Source organism: Dermacentor variabilis, chromosome 1 (genome assembly GCF_050947875.1).
Source record: "Dermacentor variabilis isolate Ectoservices chromosome 1, ASM5094787v1, whole genome shotgun sequence".
In the NCBI taxonomy this organism is placed as follows: domain Eukaryota; kingdom Metazoa; phylum Arthropoda; class Arachnida; order Ixodida; family Ixodidae; genus Dermacentor; species Dermacentor variabilis.
Genome location: NC_134568.1, coordinates 59881638 through 59893839, shown reverse-complemented (window position 1 = coordinate 59893839; position 12202 = coordinate 59881638). Strand labels below are relative to the sequence as shown.

The 12202-nt window shown below is 43.8% G+C and overlaps 1 protein-coding gene across 4 annotated transcripts in view; it reads right to left on the bottom strand.

The window, feature by feature from the left end:
* The window catches only part of Pde11 (Phosphodiesterase 11), a 675281-nt gene that overhangs the window by 31479 nt on the left and 631600 nt on the right, over positions 1-12202 (bottom strand). For all 4 annotated transcript variants that reach the window (XM_075687737.1, XM_075687742.1, XM_075687750.1 and 1 more), the window contains 5 exons: positions 9469-9558; positions 6977-7114; positions 4059-4129; positions 1167-1230; positions 278-325 (listed from right to left, as the gene is read on the bottom strand). In XM_075687737.1, the coding sequence (XP_075543852.1) occupies positions 278-325; positions 1167-1230; positions 4059-4129; positions 6977-7114; positions 9469-9558 (411 nt within the window). The remainder of the gene's footprint in view (positions 1-277; positions 326-1166; positions 1231-4058; positions 4130-6976; positions 7115-9468; positions 9559-12202) is intronic.

The window sequence follows — 12202 nt, the reverse complement described above, 5'->3', positions numbered from 1 at the left end:
GAAAAAAATAACATCTTTATTTATAACAGCAAAATAAAACAAAACAGACCACCGAGTGTAAAATTTGACTTATTATTCTGCTCTTCCTTTCCGCACTTGGGCAAATGCAAAACCATCGCACGTGGAAGCTATGCTAATTCCGTATCTCTTCTAAGAAACCAAAAGTGCTGTCAAATGCAGCCGGAATACTTGATGCGGTAACACACGTGCAGAAGCTCCACCCCCGTAGCTTTCCCTTCATTGTCACAGAAAGTTGTCCGCAAGTAGAAGCGCAGACCTTTGGATCAAACCGGTCATCCTTATAGGCGTCAGGTATGTTGAGAATCTGCAAGAAAGAAAGGGACGAGCTATAATGACATATTATACTCAATCTTACTGAATATACAATATAAATGCGACCCTTTCACCGGAAGGTAAGGTCGAAGAATTGGCAATGATTGCTGAATACTAGAATACCACACGAAGTGAGGCTTGTAGTTTTATGGGCAGTATAAATTACAGTAAACATTCGCTTGCTAAATAAATATGCATGGCGTCCCACATCCAAAGACAAACACGAACAGAGTTCACTGCGTGACACCAAGCACTCATGGTCACAATGCTGGTACGCTGAGCAGCGTCGGCAGTGGGCAGTGCGCGTGCCTCGTCCCAAAGCCAATGTTCCTGTACTGCCCCTTCTTTAATTTAGCACTCTACTGTGCCGCAACTCTGAAACTCAGCAGATCATACGACCACCAGCAATGAGCCCGTGGGCCATGCATGTGCTCTTGGACTTGCGACAGCAAGGCAGCAGTGACGACGCAAATGTGCCGCGAGTGTCTGCTTAATTGCTATTGCACAAAAAGTCGATGCATGACTAGGCACTGACCAAAATTCCATATGCACCATGAATGATATCCAAGCTACATTTAATGTCTCTAAGCAAGAAACTTACTAATAGTATTGCATACAAATTTCCTTATCAGTTTGAGTGTATACATTCAAAGAGTAATTTGAAAGCCACAAATTATTCTATACACATTCCAGCTGGCATATGAGCACAACTTCCAGTGATAATGGTGTCATTAATTATGTGACAAGTGCTGCCAATTGTCTTTTTTTTTGTGTGTGTGTGTAGAAACAAGCAAGCAGCATGACAAATAAGCAATGCAACATCCAGTACATACCTGACCAGTTGCGACCACTGACCCTGTGATACCAGTGTTAATGGGAAACCTGCCTTCATATGGGCTGAAAATAGAGGTCATAAGAGCAAGTCACGCTTCACAGTAACATCGGTCCAGAAACAGATTGCAGTGATGCTTAGCTACAAATGTTGATAAAGCTGATACACTTGCTAGATGCAGGTGGGAGGGCTTACCTATATATCCTAAGCGAAAATGTTTCACTGGTCTAACTGAGTTATCGTCAAATTCCCTTTTATGAACTGTTTCAACCAACAGAAACCAGTGAAACACCAGCTATACAAGCTAAGCATCAGACAACGGACAAGTTCATATGGACAGTTACTTCCACCTGAGATGGGAACATGACACTGAAATACACAAGTATAAAGGATTTACTAAATGAATGTAGACATGTAACTGAGAAAGAAAAGGAACAATCGGACGACATCATAATAAAAATATTGGAATATGGTCGGCCATCATTCACAAATATTAGCAGACACATGCAAATAGCTTTTATTTACAAGGTGCTTAATTCTTATATTGAAACATGGAAATGAGCACCAGTTCCATGTTTAAGAGTGGCAAATCTCATATGAAAGGTCTTTTTAACAAGAACATCAGTAAATTCACTGCATATCAATGTTGCTATTATATGTGAAGAACTTGCCACAAAATATTAATAGACTGAACTTGGAGTGGGAATATTGTGCTGCTTATATTACTTCATTGATGATAAAAATCTAGATTCAGCTATTCCATCGCAAAAATAAGAATTACGCAAATAAAGAAATTGCTTTAACTCACAAAAGTATGTTTTTTAATTATTATGTGGGGTCAATACATTAATAACCATAAATCTTAGAAGATTGCAAGCACTGAGACAGAGAACAGCAGTGATACCGAGCTTCTCTTTAATTGGTACATTGATAAATGGTACCAATGCAGTCCTGCATTGGTACCTACCAACTAATCTCACACTTCACCTCACCACATGGCAATAATCATGCAATGAATGAGACCAAGACTTCCACTTTGTGACAAGGAAGCTCAATCAGGCCTTATTACAGTGCTTACCAGCTGTTTTAGTCACAAATGCAACATGTTTCCTGTTCTTTATGTTGCAGTGCTTCTATAAATTTCTGAAAAAAATATTTGAACCCACAGGCTAGGGACACTATAGGGGAATTAAAGCTAATCTGGATTGGTAAGTTATACACTTATGAAATACCAAAGAGATCGGTATTTTCATGAATGGAGACTTGGTGAATCAGAAAAGTCGCAAAAACAAAAGATGTGAGTATTTTAACACTGGTTGCTTGAAACTAATGGTATGCTGATATGCAAGGAATACACTCGATTTTCAAACGAACCCCAAAACTCAGCTGAGAGCTTTGTAAACATTTTCTGCACAAAAATTGCCAAATCACGAGAAAATACCTTGAAATCCATGAAGTCACGTGACATACCGGCGCTGCAGTTTGGGCACGAAATTCAAGAAAAGGACCTTTGGGTTTGCGAGTAGCCCACCTTTCCCACCAAATAAATACACATTGCTGAAGAAATACTATAACTATCTCAAGTGATTTAGTGCTGCTCTTTAGTGTCCCTTTAATTGAAAACATTGCATCATATCTATATCATTATTATTTAAAGGTGGAATTGGTTTAGGAGACCTTATTAAAAGCTGCTGCAATTTATAGACTTGAAAAAAACTGCAGTGTAAAAATGAACATATGTGTCACTATGTCAACAGCATGCTTTCAGTATGAGCTGCAATACGACAGCCATGGCCAGAGTGCTCTTTTGCAATAGAAAAAGGTTACTGCCAGTTGAGCTTGCGGTGCTAATCTGTGGCTTTCTCTCTCTCGAGAAAAATGTGGAAAGGGTTTCATCTTTCCAGCAACGTGCGTATGCCCGTGCTTTCCATTGTCTGTTTTCTTCGCGAAGTGATAATGCACTCCAGTGGCATCTGCCCATCGCAATTGTCATGTGTCACCTTTCTCAAATACCTCTCTGAATCCACTGAAATAAACCGAAAACAGTTACATGAAGCTAGGGCAGCAGTGTGCCATGATGAAGCACGCTGCACTAAGGGTTAAGAACGTCGTGCTACTTGGCAGAACAAAGTGACATTGCTCCACAAAGAAAGCAGACAAAAGAAAGAATGGGGGCACGTGCACTACTAGAATGATGAAAACCTCTTCACGCTTTTTGAGCGTCGCACATTGGCACTATTAGCTCGACTGAGAGGGAACTCCAGCCATACGGCTCGCGTGTTGCAGCTCATGCTGAACGTAATAGTACATGCGTTATATCCTCACTTTCGGTTTCAAAGTGCTTTGATCACTAGTGCCACGCTGCGCCGAATGTTGTAAGTGTACCTCATCATGTTCCCTTGCCCCCTGCTGAAATAAACTCAGTCTTTGTGTGGTCCTTGTTAACGGAACACACCTTCCTTTTTTCTGCGGTGCTCCGTGCCCTGGCCGTTATGTCTACTCCATAAGCCTGCCCCTTGGCCAGCATTGTTCGACACCACTAAACCCCATGACTACAACATGCATGCACTCGCATACTTCCAAGCTTACTTCCAAGCTCCATCTTGGAAGCATACTTCCAAGATGGAGGTGGAATGCAAAAAACACTCATTTACTGTGCTTTGGGTGCATGTTAAGGAACCCCAGGTGATCAAAATTAATCCGGAGCCATTCACTATGACATATCTCACAACCTACTGTGCAGTTTCGAAATGTAAAACCCCACAATAAAAAAAAAATTAATAGTGACAGTAATAAAAAAATAACCAATCAAGCCTTTACTTTGGGTATATTAGTAATACCTTGTTATTAAAAAAAATTGGGCCATGATAAATGGTTCAAAGAAGCTGTTTACCTAGTACATGTAGCCACATCTTCTCTGAGAGCGTCTTTAGCTTCCAAGTCAAAGACCCGGTGAAAAGCAGTCTGTGGGAAAAAAGTTTTGGGTTATTGCTAAAAGCATTTGCAGCACTTGTTGCAACTGAGTTGAATTTTTCACTGCATGAGTAACCGAAAAGCATTGAAGTTAAAAAAACAACTGCATTAAGTTTGAGTTACAGAAAAAGTACAGCACACCAGAAACTGTATTTGTAATATAACAAACGCAATTTGGTATGGATGATTGGCCAGTGATGTCTTGCGAATAGATCAGTGCCTTATCTATGCCATGGCCAGGCTGTATTCTGCATGTTATATGAGGGAAGTTGAGTGCAGTCACAACAAAGCACACCTCAGAATAGTAGGGCTGCAGTCAACAGTACAACATGCATTCCAACTTCTGTTTACAGCAGCTGCATGGGCTGCACTTTGCTTTAGAATTCACCGCTTTATTAGTGGACAGTGACCAAAATTGGCCACTAGAGTAGACACTCCTAGATGCTTTGCTAGCAGCTACTTCACTTGCAACCATGGCATCAAGGGTGTAAAAAGTTCTTGGAGGACGGGGAGCGAGCGGTGATGGCGCAGTCATCTGCCTGTCATTGGGCTGTTCAGCCAGAGTGTCTCTAGCGGCAGTTGTTCTTAAGACTGTGGAGAGATGCCTGTAACCCCATGTCCTCTTTTACACATATCCACTTCCTACATCACGTAGTATACACAACTTGCTACATTTTATCTACCACAGTTTGTTAATTTTTTTATAATAGATGTAAAGAAGGCTCAGTGCAAGAAGCACCACCAATATTAATAGTGAAACAATCAACTATCTTAATACGGAATGTTCTGGCATTGTAATCATTTTTGCTAAGCCCCACAATTTTTAAAATCTGCTAAATATGCTGTATACTTGCACACGCTGCTTCCCACTTACTGAATTGACCACTGTGGCATTGTCACATGAATTTTTGTACTAAAAGTTGATCAAGTTGCAGTTTTTTGTGTTCACAGTGGAGAAGCATCAAAAACAAATGTATCGCTCATAAATGGCGTTCTGTTACCTCTGCTTTACTGTAGCTACTGTCCTTCCAAATTTTCTTCATCCTTGTTTCTTGATGCCATAACTTCAGAATGAAATGGCGAACTATTATCTAACTCAAACCAGCGTTTTGCTGTTGCGGAACAATTCTGTGATTATTTTTGATCAAATTATGACAAAGTTCTCATAAAAATATGATGGCCAGATAGCACCGCAAATGTCTGAAGCTGAACGTTTCACGATGAGCCACAACGTAAACAAGTGAATAACGATATTACACCTTTTCTGTAAACTACTACAAAACATTAAAACATGAACGTTTTAAGCTCGGAGGGCAGCATAAACAAATCTAGTGCAGTTGACCCATTCATGGGTAATTACCTAGAAAATAAATAATGTAAGATAATAGCACCACAAAACATTATACTGAACCAAAACTTGACAACCTATGGCTTCCAAGCCATTGGCAATAAATAAAGAAAAGACAATGAGTGAATGACAGTAATTCTGATTTAATACAGTGGCTGAATGTACGTAACACTGTGTCTTGGAAAAGAATTTCTAGTCCTGCCTTCCAGTATGCACATTGTATGGCAGTGCTCATAGCATTTGAGCAAGGCATAATGAGCTCAGAAGAACACATGCGACATTTACATGTTTTCTGAAGCTTTGGCCGAAGTTTTGTGCCGTTCACATAGCCATTGTTGGCAGGCATTTAACGCCGAAACAGTAGTTTGCTGTGCCGCACCAGCGCCATGCGCTGTCTTTGTGAACAGAGGCAGTGGAGGCCTGTTGAGGCAAGCAACGGACACGTCGCCACGTGATCAAACATGGTGGTGCCGATGGGAGTGTGGTAAAAAGGGTCTATGCAAGGCCTGTCTCAAAAGTATCCGACCATGCTCCTGCAAAAATAGCAGCATTGCCTGGTGTTTTCGTTGTTCTAATGCCCTTCAAGGTAGTCCCCTCCAGCTTCCACACATAGTGTCCCATGCTTTTTCCATTTCTTGAAACAGTCTTGGAACCCCTCCTCAGGAAGTGCTGCTAGGGGAGCTGTCGCATTGCACTTGATGTTCACTTGGGTTTGACGGTGCGTTCCTTTCAGGTGCCTTTAATTTTTTTGTACAGCCAAAAGCCGCGCAGGCTTATGTCTGGAGGTTAGGTAGCTTGACGAACCACTGAAGTACTGTGCTGTGCCAAATAAAGATGGACTCATTTGAGCTGCATGAACAGGGGTGCTATCCTGGTGCAGTTGCTAAGTCTTTGAATTTAACTTTAAAGATCCTTGGCAAAATTTTGCTTGCACCCACTGCATACTCAAATTGTCTTTAAAAAGGCATTCATAGAATCTTTTGTTGCCATCCCCAATTGAGCAACTTTTCTGACAATTAGGTGGCAATCTCTCCTTATCGTGCCTCACCCTCCATAAAGAATTACATCACTATGGCTTGTTGAAGGCCTCCCATAGTGCACTTAACTCTCCATAGATGTTTGGCTTTTCTTGAAGCAATTGTATGACATTTTAATCTGCCTCGTGACCATACGGTCATCTACAAACTCTGTTTGGATCTGCTGAATTACGTCTCCTTTTCACATAAATTTATGCAGTATTTTTGTTAAATTCACTCCGTCATTTTCTCTCACTCAAAATCGCACTGGGATGGGACAACAGTACTCAACACAACTGCTCTTATACAGCATGCAACCAAAGGACACTGAAGACATTGTCGACCTTCCTCCTAATTGCATAGTGTGGTCAAATTGTGTCCTAACCCCACAATTCTCTCTAAAATAAATAAGGTAGGACAATTTCAGACAGGCCCTGTATGCCATGGTAGCTTCCGCAGGGGAATGACACTCACCCTGGTCTCATGGTCGACAAGTAGCACCTGACAGCGCTCACATTCGAGTAGTGACTGCATGTGCGTCATGATGCGGTACACCACCTGTTCAATGGTGCTCTGTTCTTCAAACACCATGCGAGCAAGATCCAGAAGAACCTGCAAAAAGCCGGAAGCACAGCTGCTGTAGCAAAAGTTCCATCCCGAGCATGGGCCGAAGATCACAGCGCTTCACAAGAGGCGATAGTAACCTTGAAGAAACCTTCTGCGAATGTTATGTGGTGCCATAAATGAGAGAATGCTGACAACAGTGCTAGTGTAACTAGAAAATGTGTACATCTTGGGGACTGATCGCACTAGTGCTTGAGAGTGTTTTAGCATAGACGACATGCAAAGTTCCTTAAGTGGGCTCTTCCACGCACTTGCCCTAACCGAGATGACCTGAGCTGCTCTTGCTAGTAGCAGTATTGAAGCTGGGAGACACATTTTGAAAGCTTGGACGCTCCAAGGAATGAAGACCAGCAAGGATGGTTGCACCAGTTCGCACGCTGATGGCTTATTTACGATTCTAACCTTGGGTTCGGCACCTTGGGTTAGGTCAGATGCGATGTGTGGAGAAGTGCACCTATAAATTTTTAGTACTGTTAGTCAGAGTGGAATCGGGAATAAGTCTAAAAGCCCCTGCAAAAAAGAAAAAAAAACTTCCAAGGAAATTCATCTGCAGTCACTGAATGTCACACACTGCTGCTAACATATAGATGAACGCACACTGTGATTATCTTTGAAATGTATAAGACTTCAGAAGACTGCAATGTGGATACAGAAACAACTGAGGAAAGGGCATGTGCCTTTTTATATGACATGTTATAGTGCTACTATTGCAGTACGACATAATGCATTGTAAATTATATCCTTTTTGAGTTTGGGGAAACTACACCAAGTTTTTAGTTTTGCGTTATTTTGTATTGCGCGAAGACATTCCATCACTGCCATGGTATATGCTGTTGTGCCTCAGTAATATGGAGATCTTTTTACACAGCTCAAAATATGATGTTTCACGTTATATAACATGGTAAATTGAATGCACTGGCACTTGCACATGAACTAATTAAGTTCATGTGCAAAAAAAGAGGGATAAAAATCCTTAATGAATCCCACTGAACATACTTTTTTTTTCATTGCCAGAATATCCTCAGGACATCTCCTGTCCTGCATAAATAATTTCTTGAGTAAAGTTTGGTTAAATTTGGTTACACGCTGGGAGTTGTTACGTGCTCTCTAGGGAGCATTATACCGCAAGAATTTTGCAAATTGGTTCATTAATAGCCGAGATAGAACTATTTCAGTGCCACAAAACCATGATTTCAGGAGGTGAGCCTCACTGCCAACACAGACACTCTCTTCACTTGCTCCCGTCTAGCCTCCGCACAAGAACGCCTGACTAGCGGTATAAAGTCAGTGTTACACTGAGGCAGATGCAAGTGGATCACAGAGCATGATCGCGCACTGGAATATGGTAGAAAATGACATAGTTGTGCTCTCCGCACGCGCGACTGCACAACGTGGGAACATGCAGACGAAACGGAAGTAGATATCTCCCTTGTAATGGGACGAAGTAAAACAGACATGCAGACATTTGGTTTGCATGTTTTAGTATTTCTCTAAACTTTAATTAATCTTCTGAAGCAACGTAATAAACAATCACTGATGTTGCCTCATAATTCTCAAAGTTGTGGTCAATATGAGCGACGTCACAGCGTTGCCAGGCACACCTGTGCGATATACGTTGACTCTCCAGCTGGCAGCGGGCGCCCGCAAGAAGGACACACTGCGTTTGGTTATAAATTTAAGCTTTTTCCACGGCACGCAACCCGAAGACCCAGACCCGAAGAGACACTGCAGCCTCATGAACCGCCACTGGCGATGGCCCGCAGCTACCTGGAATAAGGAGGCCGCCCACCTAGGGCACAGACTGCACTTGCTCAGAATAAAAGTTCATTCTCTCTCTCTCTTCCGCGGCGCGTAGGGATGTAATAGTTGGCAAACACGATTGTTCATGCACATTATATGCACTGCGCTTGTCAGCCCGAAATGGTCTGACCTGGTTAGGGGCCCTTTAAGCAAAAGCATTTGGCTAGCAATATATTCATTTTTTAAAATCGTAACATACTTATTTTGCATGAACTTGAGCAGCTATTTAAAATTATTCCCTTATATACTTATGCCTTCTTGATCAGAAGAAACTATAAAAGTGCATATTTCTGTACATACAAATGTTACAAAGGATAATAAAAAGCTCAATTTATAAGGATTCCTGCATAGTTTTTAAAAGCAATAAAAACAAAATATCAAAGATGCTCTAAAGTACGTAAATGTTTAACAATGTGTACTCTTTTTACACTCATATGAAACACCTATGGGCAGAGGCAACAAAATTCGCAATCTCTGCATGACATCACAGATTAGTAAAGGCATATGGACAACCTTCAAAGTGTCTGCGTAGTGCCACATACCTGGTTCCTCTTGTTTTCAAGTTCGGACCGTTCATAGAGCTGAGCATTTCGCAGGACAAGGCCGCAAAACTGCAGGTACTCCGAGAACACCTGATTGAAGAAAAACACAATTAGAAAGAGGGATACTGAGTGGGAGGACAAAAGTAGATTAAGTTCCACTACAGCAGTCTCAAGGATGCAGCAGGCATTGCGATTCCACCCATGAATAAGACATGAAACGTAAGGCAACTGTAGGAGCGCTTTTATTTTTTAGAGCGAAGGTCTGAGGTACCCGTTCCTGCGGCGAGCGTAGGCACTCCCGGCGTAACCGAGCGAAAAATGAGAGCAGACGCGGCGCACAGCTGGGGATGAAAAAAGCGGCGAGAGGAGGGGCGAGGAGGAAAGCGGAGAGGAGGGTGCAGTGAAATCATGAAGCGTAAAGCCAAGGAGGGTATGGGCACCCTGCAATGCAGTTTGCCTGTACATGTCGCGCCACCTGGCAGCGGCAATGAGCACCCGCGGGTAGGCCCTCACCGCTCAGGCCTGCCTGCAAGCCTGCTTTTCCAATGGATTCTCCGCGGCCTCTTGGCAGCTCCTTCGTGAGACGTGTGAACAAAAAGAACAAGCGCAGATACTGCTGCGTTAAGGACTGTCACAACCGCGAAGGAGATGTCGGCATCAAATTGTACCGCTTCCCTTTAAAACCGGGGGAAGCAACCCGAGGGCCGAGGTGGATCGTCGCGGTTCGTGTCGGTCTTGCGAATTGCTGTTAAACAACTAAGACATAAGTGCAAAAACAAGAAGAAAATATGAAAAAGAGCCAGCAGCAGCATCTGTAAAAACACACGATAAAGCGTCAACTGCATAAAAACGCGTGAACTGATTCCGGCTGTTGTAAATCAGTTTTGATAGTTTAGCTCGTCTTGCTCCAAAACAAATGCACAGTGGTTCTTAGGTGTCAAATCTAGCTTCGTGAGCGCTCCATGCTGGAGCGTTGTATGCGCTGTGCTTCTTCCTGCGCCAAGATCAAGATGTCAATGCTGGAACCGAGCTCATTCGTGCTGATGTTTTCTCGTGCTTAGAACAACAGAAGTAAGGTTGGAGTACACTGCAGAACACGTCTAGTATTCGAAAATTAGCATTTCCCTCGCGCACACAAGCGCATATTTGTTGAGTCTTCACGTTGTTTAGTCTCAGCTGATTGCTCTCTATGAGTCTCCAGCGGTAATGCCCTCTCACATGCGAGCCCGAACGGCAATACCAGAATGTGCTCGAGGCACTTTGTCAACAGAGAAAAAAGCACTTACCTGCCAATTCGCCAAAACCTCTACAATGTGAGGTGCAAGGCACGCTCCTGAAGTAAGGAAGCGACAAATGACAGTTCAAAGACGTCCACGTCCGTATTTGCTCACTTAAGTGGCATAAAATAATGATTTGTTAACGCACTTTGAGATCGATATCGTAAGCATACATACTTTGTTGTGACAAATACTTCGCGACCTGCGGTGGTTGCTAAGTGGCTACGGTGTTGGGCTGCTGAGCGCGAGGTCGCGGGAATAAATCCCGGCCACGGCGGCCGAATTTCGATGGGGCCGAAATACCAAAACGCCCGTGTAATTAAATTTAGGTCCAAGTTAAAGAACCCCAGGCCGTCCAAATTATTCCGTAGTCTCCCACCACGGTGTGCCTCCTAATCAGATCGTGGTTTTGGCACCTAAAACACCACACTTAAGCACCTCACTGTGATGTCCGTGCTGTTTACTATTTTGACACGGTATACGTGGTTGTAGTTGTAAATTTGATGTCCTTTCTCAAGCGTCGGTGGTCAAAAATGGGCCTCGACGTTTTCGATTGCCTTAAAACCCGAATTTAGAACGTCCGAAAGGTTTCAAACGAGCGCCGCAAAAGCATGCCTCCGCAGTAGTGGCCGCCTCGGTGTTTCGCGCAACTGACACGGTGGCGCTGACGGCTGAGCCGATCGCCGCGCCGCCTGACCATTGCAGGGAGCCCATTACGAAAGCGTGAGAAGCGTGGTGCGGCGACGGTGGCTACGAGATGGCGCCCGAGAGACACACGGTCCAGCGGACACACGGTACGGTTCGGCGTCCCATCCGACGTGCGGCGCCGCTTGCTCCGGCATGCGGCATACGACGATTCGGGCCACACGGTGCGTGCATCCGAAAGATCGAGCGGCGCGTAAGCTCCGCCCAGATCCAGCCTCCAAGCTTGACTTCATATCCACGTCGAGAAACGCAATATAAACAACTCTACGCAACACTGCTTCGCTTTACGCGAACACTGTCAATAAAATTATGCCTCTGCGAGTGACAGAACACTTCACGACGGCGCGTTGTCCACTGACGACTCCGCTAACAGCCAGCGATAGGGCCGGTAGGCCTAGATAGGCGGACGCCGCGGCCGACGGCACTTGCGATCCAACCCGAGCTTGTCGAAGAGCGCTTATTTTTGCCAAAACAATTAACACTGTACACTTAGGCCGCCCGTAAATAAATACAATTGGTTTACTCGACGCAGTCATTGCGAAGCGCAAACATGCAAGCGAACCCAGCAGCCTCGCCCAGACGGCCGGTGTGTGCTGTCTGCCCGCGAGATGCCCTCGCGTCGCGGCTCCCGATCTCGCCAGTAGTGTAGTGCTAGTGTGCTTGGCGCTGCTTTGCGTAACAGGCACACGTTCGAGATAATTTTACTGAACTGGTTACTATTTCGTGTCGGAAATAAACTGCCACAGGCAAGG